This window comes from Pelodiscus sinensis, chromosome 2 (assembly GCF_049634645.1).
Source record: "Pelodiscus sinensis isolate JC-2024 chromosome 2, ASM4963464v1, whole genome shotgun sequence".
NCBI lineage: Eukaryota > Metazoa > Chordata > Testudines > Trionychidae > Pelodiscus > Pelodiscus sinensis.
This window is the reverse complement of record NC_134712.1, coordinates 156103962-156126455: the sequence shown is the minus strand read 5'-3', so window position 1 is coordinate 156126455 and position 22494 is coordinate 156103962. Positions and strand designations below refer to the sequence as shown.

At 41.9% G+C, this 22494-nt stretch overlaps 1 protein-coding gene and 1 long non-coding RNA gene across 15 annotated transcripts in view; one reads left to right on the top strand and one right to left on the bottom strand.

Moving 5' to 3' along the window:
* LOC142827244 (uncharacterized) overlaps positions 1-17922 on the top strand; it is an 83012-nt gene extending 65090 nt beyond the window's left edge. The window contains exon 4 of the long non-coding RNA XR_012901844.1: positions 12188-17922. This is a non-coding gene — a long non-coding RNA (uncharacterized LOC142827244). The remainder of the gene's footprint in view (positions 1-12187) is intronic.
* Positions 1-22494, bottom strand: part of COBL (cordon-bleu WH2 repeat protein) — a 229204-nt gene that overhangs the window by 104609 nt on the left and 102101 nt on the right. For all 14 annotated transcript variants that reach the window (XM_075921663.1, XM_075921658.1, XM_014580203.3 and 11 more), the window contains one exon: positions 1977-2171. In XM_075921663.1, the coding sequence (XP_075777778.1) occupies positions 1977-2171 (195 nt within the window). The remainder of the gene's footprint in view (positions 1-1976; positions 2172-22494) is intronic.

Genomic DNA, 22494 nt, shown 5'->3' with positions numbered 1-22494 from the left:
CATCAAAAAAAGGACAAAGAAACACTCAGATGAACTCAAACAATTGATCTGATAATAAAGTTGAAGTACCGTAGACTGACTTTGTAAACTAGGAAAGACATATAGTGTCCCAAATTAACACTATTATATCCCTATTCAATCACACTTTTTTGTTCTACAAAAGGTTTTTTTTTTAAGAAAAAAATATAACAAAGGTGATCATATCGTATGTCACTTTCAACAAACAACAGATACATTTGTTCCCAGACAATCCAGAAAGCAGTATTTTAGTGATGTGAAAACAATACTGAAACTGGGGATGTTATCATGCTAAAAATATTTCTGTTGTCTAAAATTAAAAGTGTAAATGCTATGCAAAATGAAGATAAGCTCAAAAGAGTGTAGACTTTATACTGTGATTATAAACATGTGTAAACTTCTGCCACAACATTTGTTCAGAAATATGCATGTTACTTAAACACTGTGAATGTTTAATTGTAGAGGCATCAAAATATTTATTAACATAGATGCCAAAAGGAATAAAAAACAGCAACACAGAATGCACCAAACATTGCAACACAAGGTATATTGCTGGTGCAAAACACATGGGAAGGGATGTTAGTAAAAGAGCACCTATTCTCTTTCTAGCAGAAATCTTAATTTTATGTCATACATATCACATTTTTACCAAAATCATAGAATGTTGTGTGTACGTGCATGCACAAGCACATGTGAGTGTTCATGTGTGAAACAGAGAGGGAGAGGGGAAAAGCACCAAATGAAAGTGATGTCTGACAAGTAAACATCTGAATGGCAAAAGCTGTGCATGGGCTAGTCTACCCGAGCTAACCTGAATCCACCTTGCATGGGTAACAATAGGTTTGAAGACAATGCACCTTGAGCTTTGCAGGAGGTTAGTGAGCCAGGTATGTACCCACAGTCCATGTTGGGCTTGTTCTTCTTGCACTAACACTTAGGCTGTATTGTCTTCATTGCTGTTGTTACTGGCACTCACTAGATTTAAGCTGGTTTAGGCAGGCTAGTCTGTGCACAGCTTTTGCTGGGTAGATGTGCCCTTGGTATGTCAATACTGTCTCTATAACCTTCTAGCTGATACCATGTTTAAAACACAACACTGTTACTTTCTGATCATCTGATCAGGAAGAAGTTACTTCAATAGAAGACATAAAAGTAAGCCATTGTAAAGACATTTAAGAAGATATATAAGAGCCCTACGTGGATAAAAAATTTGTAGCTACAACTGCATCTGCAAAAATGAGCCACAGATATCTGCACTGATATCTACGGTTGTGGATACCTGTGGCTATCAAGTAGATATCTGTGGATCTGCAGGCTCTAAAGATACACCATTACTGGGTAAACTCCAACAATCAGTACTCTCAACATATCATCCTTATCAATAAAATTAAACTAGAAATAAAGATAACTAACAATAACATCAGCATTATAACAGAAGTGTGCAGTCTCACTGTTTTTATGTTGTAAATGGGGCAATAGGCAGCTGTGCAGTCCTGGAAGCAAACCAGGAAACTGACTTCTTATTTAGATAATCTTCACATTTTGCCCTAGTTCATGGTGAAGACATAACCTGGAATTACATGGTGTCTTCTGGCACACCAATGCTGGCCTGTGCCCTGGAGGCAGAATCAAGGCTCTGGATAATATCAAATAATTGTAGTATGGGAAGAGCAGCCCTTGGCATTTTAGGATTCAGCCCAAGAAAAAAACAGCTCATTTATAAGAATGCCAGTAGAGTTAGAAATGGAGCTTTAGGAAAGGAGGCACTTCTAAAGTAGGTGTGTACATGCAAAGCTCTAACAGCCAGGACTCTTGTTGATTGCTGTAGTTATTGAAGAGTTTCACTGGCTGCAGGAGTTACTAAGTGATCAAACCATCCAATCAATGGTATTTGTTTCTAGCTATATTATGTATTGGATCTAATCAGTGCATTTAGCATTTCCTTCTGTCATTCTTACCTGCACTGCTGTCTTTGCCACTCCACTTGTCTCCATATTCTGCAAATGGGGCGTTGCTACTGGTGGAGGAGGTGCTCTGCGTTTTTTTATTTCTTGGTTGGCGGTCACTCCTGAAATGTTGCCAAGAGACAGTGATGGACCCAGTAGTGTGGAACGTGAATTCACTGATGGGGAATTTGGAGCTGTTGCAAAACCCTGTAAGTAGATGAACAATTTGGTCACAATCACTTTTTAAAGACTATGGGAAGAAATAGACAAAAACAAACAAACAAACAAATCCAAAACAGAAAACAAATACACCTAGTTACCTTTAACTGACACAATTTTCTGAGTTCGATACTCTGCCAAATTTGTTGCACTGCAAACTTTATAATATATGGATATATTTTGAAGATCAATTGAAATGCAACAACCCTAATCAAAAGGAGTGAGGGTTGCAAAAGATGATGGATATATACAAATATTTAGAAAGACAGAGTCAATCCCTGGCACAACTTATTAGAACTGCTGATGGAAACTTTATTTTGGCAGAAGGCTCTCACCCAATAAAAGATATATTTTTTTAATACTTATAAAATAAATTCTGTATCTTTGTGGTCAGCCACATATATTTAAGCCAGAATTAAAACACAAACAAGGAATCTTTAGGATTCACGAGAATATATTTTCTCGTAAATCACAATTAAATATTTAAAATTACCCATATAACATGCTGCAAACCATATCTTGGGCCAAATGTTGCTCTCAATTATACAACGATAAATTCAGAAGGCCTTATTCTGTACTCATCTATGCAGCTTTTACAGAAGTGTAACTCCCGTTAACTTGAATGAAGTTATTTCTGATGTTCATAGATGTAGGTAAGAACCAAATCAGACCCAGAATCACTCCAGTGACATCAATTCAGTGGAATCACTAGATTTGCAAAAGTTTAGATCAGAGTAGAATGGGGCTTTTTTCTAAATGCATAGTATGAAAATCTTTACATGTAAGATGACTCCGCTTTGGGAAGAAAGTCAATAGAAAAATTCACACTGGGTGATGGATCAGATCTCTATTCCTATATATTGGAGTGGGGGCTGTACACACACACAAACACACACACAAAACTGCTCATTAAAACAAAAGTTCTTGAAAATATTTATTGCTCTTGATGTATGAAATTTCATTTCATACAATTTTTTAACCAGTTGTAATGTTGCTTAGAAAACACATTTTCCAAACCTGTCAATTATATTATTCTGTTTAGTTTTTGATGATAAACAGAGACAGAAAAAGCACAACATTTTAAAAAAAGTGTTTATTGACCATCTCTTCTCAGACATGATCTTCGTTCAGTGTGTTATGTTAACCTGTCAATCCCTTATAGTGGGGGGGAGAGGCAGAACTATATAACACCTACAATTACAGAACAAGGATAATAGTCAACAACTTCACTCTTCAGCACAATGGAACCTTCTACCATACGTATAAGTACATCTGTTCAGGAGACAGTTTTCTTGGGGGTCAGTCTGAGGTAATGGAACAAACACCAATGGGGACTAAGGACTATCACAAATCTCATCACGCTCTGCTCCAAAATCAAAGTGCACTTCTTAAAACTTTTCTTCTCAAATTCAAAACACTGAGGGTATGTCTACAATACCACCTGAGTTCGAACTAGGGTGGTTAATGTAGTCATACGAACTTGCAAATGAAGCCCAGGATTTGAATTTCCCGGGCTTCATTTGCATGTTGCCGGGTGCCGCCATTTTTAAATGTCCGCTAGTGTGGACTCCGTGCCCGCGGCTACATGCGGCACGAACTAGATAGTTCGGAATAGGAAGCCTATTCCGAACTATCTAGTTCGTGCTGCATGTAGCCGCGGGCATAGAGTCCGAACTAGCAGACATTTAAAAATGGCGGCGCCCAGCAATATGCAAATGAAGCCCGGGAAATTCAAATCCCGGGTTTCATTTGCAAGTTCGTATGACTACATTAACCACCCTAGTTCGAACTAGGGTGGCAGTGTAGACATACCCAGATATAGCTACACATACATAAAAAAAATGCACACTCCAAAATAACTGCACTGACCACACAAATCTCTACCTGCGGAAAAGATAATAGAAAACAAACAACCACGTGAGAGATTTTAATCACATTCTTTAATGCAGTATGGGAAGGCTGCGTAGGCACTATACTGATGATGGTGGTAGAACCTACATAGAATAAAACAGAATTCGTTTCCTACTACACTGGCGTCGACCTCACAAAGAACTATCACAGTCTAAGCAGCAAGGTCAAGGACTTTTCACACAAGAGATGGTCCCTACCAGCTCAGAACAGTTTAGGTATGCAGTTACTGAGAACGTACACACACACACACACACACACGCGCGCGCGCTTGTAAAATTATCTGTGCAAATGCAGCTATTTTACTGGCACACAAAATTCGCCCAAATCACTTCTCATTTGCCATTATTTTATGTTAGATTGACTTAATAAGAATTATTCTTGACATTCACCAGTGTGTGAGCACAATCAATCTCAATAATTGCAACTGTCTGCCTAGGCTGTCTCAAAAACACAGGCCCTTTAACCTCTATTTTTATTCCATTTAATAATATATTATTGATTACTGTGAACATGCTGAGAAAAGACAAGTCAAATCTAGTCCCTACTATTTCTCTGCATTATAAAAGCCAGCAAAGCTTCTGATATCAATGAAGTACATTAATAAAGACATTTTAAAATATCTTCCAACTTTTACAGAACTTTTGCTCATTGTTCAAAACCATAATATATATCAAAGGAAAGGAAATTTTGTATTTGTATTAACCCCCAATGTTTTAATTTTTTCTGAAAATATAACCCACACACACCTCTGGGGTATGGTATACTGCCCCATCTAGTGTCACCAACACCACTTACAGAGAGAATGAGTCTGCTCTATAGCTTTAGCTAATAGCAACCTGGCAAAGGGTGCCATTTTGGGATAGTAGGGGGGCAACAGCCGTGCGCTCTGGGACACAGCTTGCTTTTCATCCCGTTCCCTGGATGCTAAGGGAGTGAGGGGAAAGTGCTTGCATTCTGTACATGCCTCTCTCACCTGGCTGGTGAAGGAGCTCACCAGCTAGGTATAAGAGGAATGCGCGGCATGCAAACACTTTCCCCTCACTCTTTTAGCGTCCGGAGAAAGGGATAACAAGCAAGCTGCGTCCCGGAGAACACGGCTGCTGCCTTGCCCCTCCCTCCGCCCTTCTGAAATGGCACCCTTCTGGCTTTTAGCTCATGTGGTAGTGGCTCAAACTAAGCTAGAGGTTGGCTTCTCCGAATCACATTCTTTGGCAGCTGAGTCTCCACATGCACTGTACAGAGAGCCTATACACTTAATTTAGGGTAGCAGGTAGCAGAGCACCTAAATATTAGGCATTACAATGCTGAGTTTAAGACTTCTTTGTGAATCTAGCCGTACTAACAACTTGGACTGAGATCCATGAGAGGTGCCTAGAAGCTCCTAAATATCTCACTAGAAGCAGGGCCATCCCTAGGGGAGTATGGGGTACAGGAAAATACCCCTAGCCATAGGACCAACCCCCACCCCACCAGATTACTGGAGAGAGTGGTGTGGGGGCAGCAGTAGCGGTTGGACCTTCCTTGCTGCTCTGCTCTGCTGCTAGGGCTGGGGCACTCTGCTTCCCACCACCATGGTTAAGCAGAGCACAGACTGCTGGGTTGGGTGGCCACCCCAACCCTTGCTTGCATTCCACACAGCTCCCCCCCGATAATCCTCCAATCCATCCTGGGCTCTGCAGCTAACATGGGGGACCATCCTCTCCGCAGGATGGCTGAAGTGGACCCGGTGGGGTCCCCCAAACCATGGGGCCTAGAGTGGCTGTCCCGAACCATCCTATGGATAGGACGGTTCTGACTAGGAGCTTAAATACTTTGTATAATCTGTCCCTAAGTCACTTTTGAAAATAGGAATTAGGCTTCTATGATATTTAGGTGCTTTAAATGTTATCTTACTATATTACAAAGAGTAAACCTATATTATAGATAAAGTTAGCTTATAAAGCTGAAAGTCAATAATGAGTTGTTTTTTTCTCCAAACAGCTTCCCTCCTATTCCCTTTTAGTAGAGTTCCCTTGGCTTTCTCATGACCCAAAGTGGCATTCAAAGGTCAGCAGGACACAGAATGCTGCTTGCCAGCAATAGCAATTTGGCTTCCTGTTCTCTGTCTACACTGGTCAACACATTTTTTTTCAAAATGTCAAGGGGTTTTTTTTTCCTTGTGGGGTTGTTACAGCCAGGCCTTTCTTCCACAGCTCTGTGCCAAACCTCACAGACTCCAGTTACTTGTATTGTTATGCAATTTCTTCCAAGTTTTTTTTTTTTAAATAAAAACACCAATCAATTGGATTGTTTTAAGAGTTGGAACTACTAGATGTATCAGAAAAAGGAGCAGCTTTTTAAAAAACAAAACAAGCAGAGATGTAAAGGAAAAATAAAAAAAACTAAAATAATTTTGTATTGGAGATGCATTTTAGTGAGCGCATACTGAACATGATTATGGACAGACAAATCTACCAGTGCAGTGACAATGGGAATATTTATAGTGGTGGGAAACCCCATTAACACAAATTCATATCAATTGGCCAAATGACACTATAGCTGATTATTAGTAAGCACTTAGAAGGCAAGACAGGTTAAGTCAGGGGCTTTGATAAAAATTAAAGTTGAATTATACTCTCTTGGAATTCATACTAGCCCCCTGTACATCAACATTAAATGTGACAATTAAACTGTTTTATAAAGAAGACACAGTAGCATGGAGGGGCACATGCAAAAACATATTCACTGAGACAACTGAATTTTTTTAACATGAGTATTCTTAAATATAGGTTGCTTCTTCTAATTACTGAAATTACCTGATTACATCCTGCTGGCAATCAAAGGCAAAGGAGGAACAATTGCATTTCTCTTACTTTTTTCTCCTTAATTTCCATATTATCTCACTCCCTTCAATTTTGGAAAGAAATAGTCTGCTCAGCTAGTACAAAATTAACAGTGCAAAGGCAGCTACATATTTCCATAATATTGCCAGCCATAAGCAATAACATTGTTCATTTTATACAAAAAGTATCTTATTGAAGGTTTTATTTCAAGATTTTGAATTAATCCTTTGGAGACTCTAAACCAAATCCCTACCCTCCTATGTTGTCTTGTGCATCCCTAGCTGGCAATATATTAAATGTGGTCTAAGAATTCATTTGGTGAGTATTTAGAACGTGTACAACTAGAATTAGAAATTCTAAAACAGGATGCAGAGAGCACACCGGTATAAGGAGGGTAGCCTCACTTGTGTAGTTCAGCCAATTCTCCTTCACATTGACCCACCATGTTCCTTCTCTTTTAGTTCTGGTTTTCAGAGGAGCAGAAATCAATCACCCTAAATTGTGCTGTGTTCTGTGATGTGCACAAAGAGTGCTATGGACCAAGCTGACATCATATTTAACTGGTGATCTGGCTGAACAATATTTCCCAGTATAAAAGGGTAGATGGACTCCTCTGCTGACATATCCTAACAGCAGGTATTAAGACTACCTATCAAGCTGCTGAAGTCCTACAGATTCTATATGGCAGGTGTAGATCATTAACCCCTTCTGGATATATGAGAGGTAGGAGCACCTTTCTGTGAGAGGAGGGGGACAAATCCAGAACACAGGAGGTCCTGGAAGCAAAACCAAGGGACAGACAATCTAAGAGACAGTGTAGGCTGAGGTTTATAAAGTATTAGCACACGTATCCCACATTACTCAAGTTTTTAACTTAAGGGCATTGGGGGAGAGGCACCTGAAGTGCCTCCACTTGGTATCCTCCCAGTAAAACCAGTCAGGATCACCTGTCAGAGGCTCCGAGATTTACGGGTAGATCCTGATCTATAGGTTGTGACTACTGCTATAGGCAAAACCCGATGGCTTTTCATGAGACAAAACACTAATAGAAATATAGGTTGAAAACAGAAATATACAAATGTAAAACAGCAGCTGTTTACCCTAAGTTTTTTAAAATTGCATATCTCTGGCTCCAAGTCCTTGGCATGTTACAATTCAATACATTTGTTCCAAGCAATCAATCGTGTTTTAATGTCTCACTCCTCAGATTGTTACAAGTCAAACAAACTTTTATAAAACACTTTTGTCTGTCATTACTACCTGACGACATACCAATGCCAACAGGATTGAGATTTCATTTGCAAAATCTCATCCCTATAGCAAGGAAATCTCTTTATTGGCAGAAGAGGAAAGCAATCAGAATATCAAGCAAAATCTTCTTCACTTATAGCAATGCAAGGGAATGGAAACTAAGCTTCATTTAAATTTCTGTGTGTTAATGTAATCTCCTGCTAATTAAATGCCAACATGTTCCTCACACATTTTATAATTTAAGCAAAACATAGGAATAATTAGAACTCAGCTTTTCTTGACAGGAGGCACGTATAAAACACTTGGATTATCTGGTCCCAAACTAGACATTTCAGATCATGTGTGATAGCCAACAAATGTAGACCCTATTGAATTCTGTGAATCAGTGTTGGGTAGCTTGGTGAGATAGAAGGAAATAAATCTCTTCAAATTCAAAGGTTTTAGCATTGGCAGAAAAGAAAAAAAGCCTTCTCAACTTAATGCAGAGAAAATATAATCGCTGCTAATCTCTCTTGTGAATAATCTGCTCAATTCCTGTCATGAAGTGTCAGGTAAAGGGTGAAAAAAGGGATTCTCTAAAATTTGAAGGTAACTAAACACCTGGACTAGGAACTGAAGTTGAAGATGGTTCTTTTCAAAGCAACAGTTCCCAAATCAAGCAGATAGGTTTTCCAGGAAACAAATGGTAATGTGCTGTTAACTCTTTTAACTCAATCAGCAGAGGTGTCATGCCAATTAAATTTGTAACTACTACTCCACACAACTCTGTATCTGTCTTCAAGTATCTCATTTTTCAGTAATAATAGTTTGCTAGCTGTTCAAAAGCTATGAGAAGCACAATTTTAAAAGATAAACATAAGTACACACAGGAATCTGGTATAGAATATCTTGAGATGGGAATATACATGTAAAAGTAATTATTAATTGTGTGTGAATATATGAAAATACCTTGCTTTCTGAAACTCCACACAGCTTCAAAAACACAACATGCCACATTAACATTAACTTAATGTCCTAAAACATAGTAATATCAATAGGCATGGTCCTAGCACTTGCAGGGCTCCAATGTCTCTCACTAAGGCTAAGCTCTTTGCATTATCATCCTGTACAACATCACGTAAATACTGACATGCTTTTTGGATTATGTAAATCTCTAAATGCAAATATTCTCAGTTTTATTTGGAATATTCTTAGCTCAATAAGGGCAAGACAGTCAGAAATACAGCACAGAAAACTATCCTGCGCTGGATATTTTTTGTTCTACTCAGTAGTTTAATGTAATTTTTGTCTGGTGTTCTGGCAGGTTGTAAATGAAGTCTTTGTGCAAATTCCAAAATCAAAGTAATTAGTGGGTGACAGTTTGGAATGCTGACAAGTGGTTAGAATTAGGTTTGTTTGCATTTCATACAAGTGTGAAATGATAGTACTCTGCAGAAGTGTGCAAGGACATTTCAGTGTCTCATCCATTGGAATGTAGTTTTTTAATAGCTTGAGCTTTTGGGAAACACTATAATCAATCTGAATACACTGCACACTAGAATACGGTGAGAATCTAGCTACACTTTCCATCAGACAACTAAAAGGTTACCTTTGGGAAATATTTTTTTTTGCAAAACACTGTCAAAATGCTTCCTTCTATGGAAACAGAAAACTGTTGTGAGGTCATTAATTATATTGCTTTGATGCATTCGAAACATATATGTTAGACAAAGAAAAGAATATGGGGGAGAAGTGGTACAATCACCACACTGAAATATTACAGAAAAATTAAGGAAAAAATCCCAAACAATCCAGTGAACCACATAAAGATTGATTTATACTCTGTGCGATCCTGTATTTCTGTCTCTATTTTTCATTATGTGTAGCCATTTATATAACACCATGTATGTACACTACAAGTGTGTGGTGATGAGACTGTGCCAAAGTGATAAAAGGTCCCTGGCCTCAGCAGAGCATATATAAATAAGAGACTTGACTGTTGAAGCCTGAATTCTTCACATAAGCAGTGGGGGAAGGGAGGGGAGGGAATTTTACAAGTTTAAAATGGAGGCAGTGGGGGGAACCTGGTGTATATTAAAAGGGAAGTTATTTCAGTCATACAGGGCTTTATGGAATAAAGTTCAGAATTGGGAGTGGTCAAATCAGATCATTAAGGCAATAAAGAAGGCAGCCTGAGCAGTTCAAAAGCAGATATGGGATGTTTTATGAAGAGAGGGACAAAATAAAAATAGGTTTTAGGGAGAATTATGCGGATGAAGTATTCACTTGATATGGAAGAACAAAAGCTGCTGCAGAGATTCAAGAAAAGGTCAGATTCTGCTCGAGGAAGGAGTGATGAGACTAGGGTAAAACACACAGGATAAGAATGCCCACCGATGGGGTTGAGGGCAAATGGGGCATTTGCCCTGGGACCCTGTGATTCAAAGAAGCCTGGGGCACTCAGCTGCCACGGCTGCTACTACGGGGCCTTTAAATTGCTGTTGGAATGCCGTGCCATGCACTCCACACAGCTCTGAGGGGGTGGGGTGGGGAGGGAGAACAATAGCACGGGCGGCACTGAGGGCTAGCTGTCCACAGCCCTACTACTTCCACCCAAGGCCCACCTCTTTCAGAGCACAAAGCTGCCCACCATAAACCTTATCTGGAGCCCGCAAAAGTTGTCAAGCCCCCTTGGGGATGAGGCTGCAGTAACTGGGAAGGGAAATAAAGGCACAGGGGCTCATACCTTAAAAAGGAAGAGATGGATTTTGGAAATTTTAAGGAGGCAGAAATGACCATATTTGGGTAGGGCCTGGAAGAGAGGGGAAAGGCCAAGATGGCTCCAAGGTTGCAAGTCTGTGGCAGGAAAGATGGCAATTTCTATGGTGACAAAGATGAGAGGCATTGAACTTAAGGTGGGGAAAAGTATTCTGACAAATGATAAGTGAGAGGCAAAGATTCTGGATTGAACAGAAGCTAAAATTATTGGGGGTGGGTTGGTCACTATGATGCACTGATGTTGGAGTAACAGCTGAGGATGCGGTAAGGAACAAGTTCTTCCAGAGGAGGCCCACGATGGAGCTTTAAGTGATAACAATCAAAAGAGATACAGGAGGTACTTTAAGAGTCCCACTGAAAGAGGGAGTTAGGATTAGATGCCAGGTGGAAGGATACAGTGGTTCTCCTCTTGGATACCACGCTGTATAGATAATGGGAAGTGGGCCCCTATCCTCGGAGAAACCAGTGCAACAGGAAAACTAAGAGAAGCTCCAAAGTCCAAGAAAAAGCTGATATGGAAGACAGTGAAATATTAATACAGTTGAAGGCTGCAGAATGATCAATAGACTGAAGATAGAGAAAAGGCCATTTAGACTTGGCCAAAAGAAGGTCATTAGTAAATCCCATGTGAGCAAACTGAAGCAGACTAAAACTGTAGCAGAATGAAGACAGCAAAAGCCAGGTTATGGTGGACTGAACAGACTATGAACCTGATTTTTCTTTCATTTGCAGCAGTGTAAATCAAGAATAACTCCACTGAATAGAGTTACACTGGAGTAAAACTAATGTGAGATGAGAATTAGGAGCTGTAAATGCACCTGCAACAAGGAACATGACATGGTTAGAAATGAAAGAAAAGACAAACACTCAATTTCTTCTATTATTAAGCACACATCAATTATGTGACCCCTGAAAGCTGACCATAGTTTTTAAACACACTGAATTTATCATGGCATTGAGAGTTACTTTTTCTAGACTTGCTAATTTGTTTAAATCAATAAATCAGTTTGATAGGTCCACAGAAGATGTGCATTCACAGTTTTGTCTGACGTCTTTTTGCAATTAGAAATGCTTTTAAACACAAATTGGCCAGAACTCCCAGCAAGTGTACATAATTCTACTTTAGAAGAACATAGAGTTTGCCACAGTGGATGAGATCTAAGGTCCTCAGTGAAGCTATGCCAGTTCAAACCAGTTCACACACCATCTCAATGTTCTTAACTGTAAAATACACTTGCTATTTCTTTTCTTTTAAAAATACAGGTTGGACTTCCCATGTCCAGCAACCTTGGGGCCTGACTGGTCGCAGATGAGGGATTTCGCCAGACAAGAGAAGATCGTTTCTGGACCCCCTGCTGCTGGCCCTCCTGCCTGGCCCACTGCCAGCTCCTCACCTCCTGCCCTGCTGACTCCACTGGGCAGCCATTGCTGCTCTGGCTCTGGGGCCTGCAGGATAGCCACACATGCAGCACTGGGGCTCTGGGTCCCACAGGCAGCCATGCTGGGGCTCCAGGTCCTGCTGGGCAGCTGCGCAGGGCCCCTGGTACCCACAGGGCAGCCGCGTTTTGCGGTTCCCTGACTCACTGAGCTACCACAGCTCCCAACCCCTCTGCACTGATGGCAGGCTTGCTGTGGGCAGCCCATTGTGCTGCCAGCCCTTCAGGGATCCTTGCCACTGGCCCACCACCGGGACTCTCTAGTCCTTCAACATCCGTGACAGACCATGGATGTTGCTAGACCAGAGAAACCCAGTTAAGAGAGTTTCAATATATTCATGTTTTTCATATGCAGACTGAAGCAGTTTCCGCTCCACTCTCATTTAAAAAGTAGCATTATTCAATTTTACTACATAATCTTCCTTCACAAATACCTGGAGGAGATTTTCGAAGGCACAAAGGACAGTCAGGTGATCAGCTGCCATCAACCTTCTTTGATAGGGTAGCTCCTAATTGTCCTTTGTGCCTCTGAAGGTTTTCCACATAGTTTCTTAGCCAAAAACTGCACAAACAGAGAATAATGGAGAAGACCATTGGAGAACATCTAAACTAGAATCCAGGACCAGACTGTCAGCTGGTGTAAATTAGTATAGCTCTTCTGGGAGCTACTTCAATTTGCACCAGCTGAGGACATGACTCCAAGTTTCTACATTCTCATTCCCATACCAAAATTCTGTTAATTTAGAGTTAACGTGTCACAACTGCAATTTGTTTTCAAGTCTGTGGAAGATAAATAAAACCATGAGACTGTCTGGATAAAATTTCAAAAAGGGGTATTTTTAAATATTACCTTTGCAATCAACTAATATGTTACTAAAATACTATGAAACAATCACATGTCTTCTGAACAGTTATTATGCAAAACTTGGAGACTGGATTAACCACCTCCTCCCTAGCTTGGAGATGGGACTAACAACCCCCTCCAAGACTTTATACCCCTGCCCAGGCCAGAATCCTCTCCTGCACCCATATTCCTCCCAGAACCTGCAACCTTTCCTGGGAACCTTGGGGAACCTGCATCGCTGTCACAATCCCTCTCCTTCACCAAAACTCCCTCCCAGATCCCTAGTCCCTTACCCCAAGCACTCTTCTGCACCCAACTTCCATCCCAGATTCCCCAACTTTCTTCATTAATATAATGGAAGAGTGCTGCCCTTCACCACTCACTTACCAAATTCTTAGCGCTTCAGGGGGTAGCCGAGTTAGTCTGTACAGGATAAACTTTAAAAACAACAAATGGTCTGGTAGCACTTTATAAACTAACAAAACTTTTTGCACCTGAAGTATCAGTCCTGGGTTTACTGACACAAAGCCCGGAGATTTTCAAACTTTGTGATAAGACATCAAGAAATTGCTAGGATATTTGCTCCTTGGAATTGAATTATAGGGAGTCTTGGTGGTTTTCTATAAAATTCACAGTGTAGACAATTCCTGGAAGCTCATAAAGGGCCTTAAAATCAAAAGCTGTTGAAATCAATGGGAGCCTTTCCATCAGCTTTAAAGAGCCTTCTGTCAGGCCCCCAACGGCCACAGTAAATTGACTATGACAATGGCTGCACTATAAGCCACTGTATATTACCAAACCAATACAAAACCCTAAAGGCCCTACAACTGGAAGACAAAAAGCTCTGATTCTTTTAATATACATAATAACTTTGGGTTTTGATTTTTAATTCCTGCCAAGGAAACACCTTGGGAAAGCGAAACACCCGTTAGAAAAGTCAACAACATAGGGCTTATCAGGCAATGAAGTGGTATTGAGGGTAGTGTGGATCCATACCAATAGGGGTCACTCCAGGATATGCAGGAGGAGTGAGCATGTTATGTTGATCACTCTTCTGTCCACAAAGAGGCAGCTCTATAAAGAGAGGCGGAAGGGTGTGTGTGTGTGTGTGTAAACACTTCTTTTACAAAAGTGGGTGCAGGAGAGATGAGTCTCTGACTGGATAACTGGATCCTGAGGTGACAGGGAGGAAAGCAGAAGCTCCTGAACCCTTCCCTTCTTATGCACCTTTGCAAAGATCAGGTATGCAAAGTATGAGCAAGGGTGGGAGAGTTTGTGTGTTGTGCTGAGAGATTTTGTATTGATTGTACAGGTGGTAAATGAGGGGTGGGCATTGTGGTGTAAAGCGCTGTCTGTCCTTGGGGTTATTGTATTTGCTGCTGGTGCTGAGCTGTGTCAGAGGGTTGTGCCATATAAGATTTTGTGTTTGTGTGGATGAAGGATGTGTGCTGAAATGTTTGAGCCAAATGGCAGTTAAGCCAAATAAATCACCATCTGCTCAGTCCACTTAGAACCAACAAACTATTGCATGCAAACTAGCTGCAGAGTAACAGTGGTGATTGGTTGCGTTACCTCTGATATCACAATAGATTAGGACTTTAGGTAAGGCATAGAACCTGCCTTCCTGTATACCCCACAAGTGTATTTTGTCAAGTCAAATGTCTGAGAACATAATCACTGGATGGTAACAGACAATGAATCCCAGAGATGACTGAATTTGGTATTCAAAACAAAATGAGCTCCCAGCTGCCCATTGCAGCAGTTTCAGTTGCTTCACACTGACCCAACTGACATTCTAGGCTTCTGAGTGACATACAGACAGGCAACAATACTGGTATCTTCCTGTACAGAGAATACTTTTATTTCTATTTTCACTGGTGACTTCACAAAGATTGATCCTCTTACTTTAATAAGAGAATGAAAATATTCATCTTCCCTTTTTTTGTAGGGCATCAACCATATTCATTTTAATTCAACTTTGTTAAAGGAGGCTCAACTGGAGACTCTTGCTGCGTCTTCATAACTGTGAGAAAACATCTGGGGTATATAAAAAGTGGGCTCAGTTGTGACCCAGCTTTTACCCCCTGATACAGGGGTGTGTGAACATATAAAGCATCCCATTATTCCCCTGTAGGGAGGCATGCTATTCTCCCTCCCATGCAGAATCTTGCAGCCAGCATGCTGGCCATCATGGAAAGAGAGTCAGGAACCAAATTATTATTTTGCTTCACAATTTTGTCTCTGATCTGTTCATGGAGAAGTAAAGCAATGTGCTGTCCCTTAGCCAGGGCTTGTGGTGCCTCCACAAATCAAGAACTATATGCTATAATCTACAGTATGATTATGTGTGGGTGGGGGGGAGTGAAGCTGACTGCATAAAGGAGAAAATACTTCCCAGAGGAGAAAAATATGACATTTTATACACAGGAATGGCAATGAGGTAACAATTCCTATAGAGCTAGATCGAGACCTATAAGGTTAGGCAAGTACATCTACAAAAAGGCAGGATTTAGCCATAAGCACACATTTTTTTAAATAGATCAAGTGATATGGAATAATAACACATATCTTGATCTGAATTGACAGCTCATACACTGATTTGCAGCTCAATGCAGTTTGTAAAATGTGATCAAATTGCAAGGAAAAACATGACAACATATACATATGCAGAATCTGGTTCTTCAGTTGTTAGATGAAAGCAGAAGATCATCTTAAACACTGCTCAAACAAAGAAAAAAAAACACTGAAAATTGGTGTAATCAAAACCTTTAAATCTTAACCAGTGTGGTACTCCATTATGCTGCTATTTGGTCAATGAATATTCAACCTGATCAGAATAGAAATTGAACATGCCAAAACCATTAACACTCACAAGCATAATTTTTAAGAAGTGTTGGGTTTTGTCATTAATCTAGTGTGGTCACCCATGACGACTTTTACCATTTTTCCCCCATCTGGGGACTCCTGAAAGGAGAGGTAATTTTAATTAAGTACTAGTTTAAAGCCAAGTTAATTACTTGTGTTGAATTGTGCAATCACCAGTAGTTTTAGGTTTAGTTAATATAGTCTCTCTGACCTATACCCCTTGTACCAGAGAAAAGTTCTTACCTAGCATTAGTTAAATTTAGATGGCACCACTATCCACTGTTACTCCCCGCCCACTACTGACTTGCTAATCTCCCATGCCAGCTGCTCAAATGTTTACATTTGAAGGGCTTTCTCTGTTTGTACAGAAACAGCCTCTGCACAGTATCTCTCATCTCTACATTTACCAGACTGAAGGCAAAAAAAGTTTGCTGCTTGATTAATAGTTTGAAATGTTTCTTACTTTTTTCTCATCTTCCCCATGTGTCAAATATGTTGCCATTAGATTTTTACAAGGCAAGTCTTATGTTGCAATTTGTGGCCCTGATTCTGATTTCTTTTATTCAATTATAAATTAGAAGCGACTCCATGTAAGTCACTTTAGTTACAACAAGTTCACACTAGTGTAAGTGAGATCAGAGTCAAATCCTGTATCTGAATGTATGTGTGCTGCAAAAAGTGTAAGGAACAACTATTATAATTGGAGAAAAATCCTTACATTTTACCTTATTTTAAAATCCTTACATTTTACCTTATTTACTCTCCACCCACAATTTTACAGGGTGTAAGACTGGAGAGCAGGCAAGTGGTTAGATAAAGAGACTGGGAGTTGGGTATTTTTGGCTCATTATTGTAGTGAGTCAGCAAGGCACCGAAGTGGGTGCTTAACTTTAAGCATATGCTAAGCTCTTTGGGCCAGGGACTGTCTTTATTTTGTGTACAGCAGCTAGCACAATGGGGGTTCTGGCCCATGACTAGGGCTCCTAGGTACTGACATAATAAGTAAATAAATAAATAAAATAAATACATATTGTATGTTAATAGACCCATTCACATGCTTAAAGTTTAGCTGGTGTTTAAATGCTTTCTTTGGACAGTACCTATGTTCCTTGCCTTGCCCATACCTTCTCTTCCCTTATAAAATAGGAATGATAGGAATGATGCTTCCTCCCTTCACATGATTATTGTGCAATCTGATGTTTGTGAAGAGCTTTGGGATCCTTTGCTGAAAGATTCTATACAAGTATGAATTGTTATATATGAGAAAGCACATTTCAAGAATAAAAGTAAGCTTCGATGGATGAGCATAAGCTATCAAGTCTATAGATTCACCTCCACACAACATAGTGTTTCCTATTTCTCTTCCTTCCTTTCACAAAATGCTGTGTAGAATGTCTTCATTTAAGTTAAGAATATTATGAACAGATTCATTTAAAGACTCAGTCATTGAATCTGCTCTGTGAGGGCAAGGGCTGTGTTAGGTTTGCATGTAGAAGAACAACAAAATCTAGTTTAGTGATGGTTCAAGAAACTGAAGAAAAAATATCAAATGGCTACTTAGGCTGTGAACTACTTTATGTTAGAAAGTCTAGTCTTACACTGGGGTACAAGGGAGGTACTCACATAATTCTCATCAACGTCACACTGCCCTTGATCCATATGAAGAACTCCCACTGATGTCAAAGGGAGTACAGGCAGTCCCCGAGTTACGCGGATCCGACTTATGTCGGATCTGCACTTACAAACGGGGCTCTCTCGCCCCGGAGCTCGCAGGCAGCGGGACCGCCCAGAGCGCAGCGGTCCCGCCACCTCGACCTCCGGGGCGAGAAAAGCTGCTCCGGGTGCCCCTGGTCTGCTGGGGACTGTCTCCAGCAGACCAGGGACACCCGGAGCAAAGCCAGGGAGGCGCGGGACTCTGCTGCCGCTGCGGCTTTCCTCCCGGTGTCCCTGGTCTGCTGGAGACGATCCCCAGCAGACCAGAGGCACCGGGAGCAAAGCTGCAGCGGCGGTGGGGTCCCGCGCCTCTGAGGCTTTGCCACAGCAAACCTCCCGGTGTCCCTGGTCTGCTGGAGACGGTCCCCAGCAGACCAGGGACACCGGGAGCAAAGCCGCAGAGGCGCGGGACCCCTCCGCCTCCCCGGCTTTGCTCCGGGTGTCTCTGGTCTGCTGGGGACTGTCTCCAGCAGACCAGGGATGCAGGGAGCAAAGCCGCAGCGGCAGCAGGGTCCCGCGCCTCTGAGGCTTTGCCAGAGCAAAGCCTTAGAGGCGCGGCACCCTGCCGCTGCTGCGGCTTTGCTCCCTGTGTCCCTGGTCTGCTGGCGGGGGGGGGGGGGGCGCAGCTAGTGCGCCCCCCCCCCCCCCAGCAGACCAGGCTTTTGTTGTGGACCCTGGGGTAGAGCAGCTGGGGTGCTGCCAGGATCTACCTGGCAGCCCAGCTGTTCTGTCCGAGGCTCAAGATTCAGCCGCTGTTGAAACTGATCAGTGGCTGATTCCAGGAAGCTGGGAGCAGAGCAATTCTGCCTCCAGCTTCCTGTAGTCAGCCCCTGGTTAGTTTCAGCAGCAGCGGCTGAATCTGGAGCCAGTTCCGACTTACATACAAATTCAACTTAAGAACAAACCTATAGTCCCTATCTTGTACGTAACCCGGGGACTGCCTGTAGCGAAGACAGTATATGGCCCAGTGAGAGTTATGTAACTCCCCTGTGCATCAAAGAGAGAACAGAACTCTCAGGCTCAATTGGAGAAATATTTCTTCCTCTCACAAAATGAAATACATTGTGTTCTGTCACCAAATCTTCTCTCGCCTGCCATGTGTTTGCTCAAACATGTAAGTTCACACATTACCAAGTAGTCAAGTTCTACCAAGGAACAACAGTGTGAAATTTATGTATAAATAATGAGATCATCTTATATAAAATTTGTAAGTTATTGCTCTCCAATATTTTTAATGAAATTGAGTCTGCACTATCCAGGCAAGTGTTTGGAAAACAACCAAATGGTATTCATGCTCAAGCTTCATTATGCTTCAGCTCTTTGCATGGAAAAGAATTCATATAATCAGCAAAGGCAAAAACCTGTATTTCATCTAAATGCTATATACTCAATTACAGTCAGAGGTGCTGGAACAACTTGTATAGTCAGGGTGCTGAGAGCCACTGAAGCAAATGGTAAACCCTTCATATGATGGAAACAACTTCCAGCCGGGGTGGGGTAGGGTGTGCAGCAGTCTCAACACCTGGGCTAAGTATCCTGAAATAGCAATTCCGCATCGAAATAATGGGCACGCTATTCCAGTGTCCCTATAATCCTGGTTTCATGAGAGTCAAGAAGCTTGTCGGAATAGTGCTTTACATCAAAATTTTAATTTCAAAATAAAGTTAATTTGAAATAACCTTGAAATAAGCTACACAATTTGCACTACACAAATTGCGTAGCTTATTTTGAGGTATGGGTGCAGTGTAGACGCACCCCTGTAGTTCAGCACCTATGATTATACTACACTAACATAATAAATATGTGACTATGACTCAGAGTCTTCTGCTTCAAAGATACAGGATTTTACTATTTGGCTGTCCATTACATCTTAGCAATACATGGCTTATGACACACAAATAGTTCTCACTTTGTCCAGTGGAGTGTACTAGCATACATACACACAAGTTTGTTCATTATTAATACTAACATTTGAGAACTTTAAGCCTTAGAAGGAAAAGATTTGTCTAAAATATAAACAAATTTGCTTTGCAGAGCAAAAATGAGGAGTTAATGAGGAGTAACAGTTAATTCGAGGGAAGGGTTTTGGTTCGGACTACAGTGTCTACACGTGGCAAGTTAATTTGGGCGACTGGCATTTTAAATTGGCGACCATCCGCGAATATGCTAATCAAGCGCGGGATATTTAAATCCCACGCTTCATTAGCAACTTCTGTATGCTTCATTTGCCTCCCTAATTTGAACTAGGAGCAGGTGTAGACATACCCAAATGGAATTAATTGCTTTGTCTTTCTATTTTTTAATAAAATATATAACAGCTAGACACATATAAATTACATGGGACTAAATTGCTGCTGCTTGACTTCAATTCTACACTGACTCAATATCACTGTTTTTAGTGAAATGCTGGAATGTAATAGTGAATCAGATGCTCAGTCTTTTCCATTTCCCTTCCTTCCTCCTCTTCCTCTTCTTCACCTGAAAATGCAACAGCACTGGGTCTTTTCTTTGAAATGACTTGAATTAAAAAGCACTGTCGGAGCAGCTTTTGCTGAAATGTTTCTGGAATAGCAACAACTAAATCGAAAGATATTAAACCTCCTAGACTCCAGAGGCAATCTGGCATTCCACCCATAAATTATAAGTCAGGGAACAATGAATAGGTGGACTTTGAAATTCTACAGCATCAGAAAGGAATGCATGCCATTGCCAACTTATGATTTTATCCCATGGCTTGCAATATTTTCTGTTTTACTTAAAAAACCATCTCCTGGAGGCAAGTTATTATAAGGGAATCTCACCTGTCATTAAAAAAAGAGAAAAGCTTTAAGCTGCCACAATTGCAGAGAAAAGCTTAAAAATGTGACCTGAATGTACAGGCAGTCCCCGGGTTACGTACAAGATAGGGACTATAGGTTTGTTCTTAAGTTGAATCTGTATGTAAGTCAGAACTGGCGTCCAGATTCAGCCGCTGCTGAAACTGACCAGCGGCTGACTACAGGGAGCCCGAGACAGAGTTGCTCTGCCCCGGGTTTCCTGGAATCAGCCGCTGGTCAGTCTCAGCAGCGGCTGAATCTGGACGCCAGTTCCGACTTACATACAGATTCAACTTAAGAACCCCAGGCATCCCCAAGTCAGCTACTGCTGAAATTGATCAGCGGCTGATTCCAGGAAGCCCGGGGCAGAGCAACTCTGTCTCGGGCTTCCTGTAGTCAGCTGCTGGTCAGTTTCAGCAGCGGCTGACTTGGGGACGCCTGGGGCAGAGCAGCTGGGGTGCTGCTGGGTTGCTCCAGTAGAGCCGCACCTCGGCGCTACTGGACCAACCCAGCAGCACCCAAGATGCTCTGCCCCAGGCGTCCTGATTCAGCCGCTGCTGAAACTGACCAGTAGCGCCCAGAGCGGCGCTGCGGGACCAACCGGCAGCGCCCCAGCTGCTCTACTACAGGCGTCCAGAGAAAAGCCTGGTCTGCTGGGGGGGAGGGGACACTAGCTGCGCCCCCGCCCCCCACCCCAGCAGACCAGGAAGACGCGGGAGGCGGGACCGAGACGTGCCGCGGTCCCGCCTCCGGGTCCTCCGCGGCTTTGCTCCCTGTCTCCCTAGTCTGCTGGGAGGAGCTCCCCCCAGCAGACCAGGGAGACGGGGAGTAAAGCCGCGGAGCACGCGGGCAGCGGGACAGCCCAGACGCGCCGCGGCTGTCCCGCTGCCGGCGTCCTCCGCGGCTTTGCTCCCCGTCTCCCTGGTCTGCTGGGAGGGGTTTACCCCCCCAGCAGACCAGGGAGACGCGGAGCAGCTTTTCTCGCCCCGGAGGATGCGGGCGGCGGGACCGCGGTGCATTTGGGCGTCCCGCCACTCCCATTCTCTGGGGTGAGAAAAGCCCCGTTCGTAACTGCGGATCCGACATAAGTCGGATCCGCGTAACTCGTGGAATGCCTGTAGTGTAAAATGCTCAGAAATCAGAAGGTAAAGGAAAATGAACCTCTACATTATTATTTTTAAATTTCATCATTTTTAGCCATACTTCTGATTTCAGGGGCAAGGCAGACAAATTATTTTTGAAGGGTTGGGGTTGGCAACACTTTTCTTTGATAAAGACAGGGCTGATAATACCGCCTGTTATTAAATTTGTTGGACACTTCCCAAAATAAGACCCTGTTTTCAGTCTCTTGTAAACTGTGTGAAACTAATTGTCTGGGTTGAAATTTGCCATGCTGGGTGTCTGTCAGGCTTAATTATTTTGGAAAATTTCAGGCAAAACAATTCAGCTGATTCTGAGAATGAGGCCAGGGGAAATATATGTGTTTTGCTCATGTTAAAAGAAGTCTGGTAACCTTTTCTTTGAAAAGCTCTAGCACCTATATTTTGGATCAAGGACTTAAAATGGCAGAACGGTGGCTTTTGCTAGCAATGCAATAGAGCCCTGTATATCCGTGGATATCCGCTTTGTATCTATGGGTATCTGCATCCGTAGATGTGGATGCAGATATCCTCAGCTCATTTTTGTGGATATGGATACATTTGCAGATATACCACAACCACACTTCTATTTTTGGCACACTACCTGAATCCGAGCTTGAGTTGGTGTGTCTAACCAAGCTGGAAATTATACCTCCAGCTCAAGTGTAATCCTACTCCTAGTTCTGGAAAGCCCAGAAACTAGGCTACATATAATCTTGAGCTCCACCTACAGACAACTTAACTGTATATATGTTAA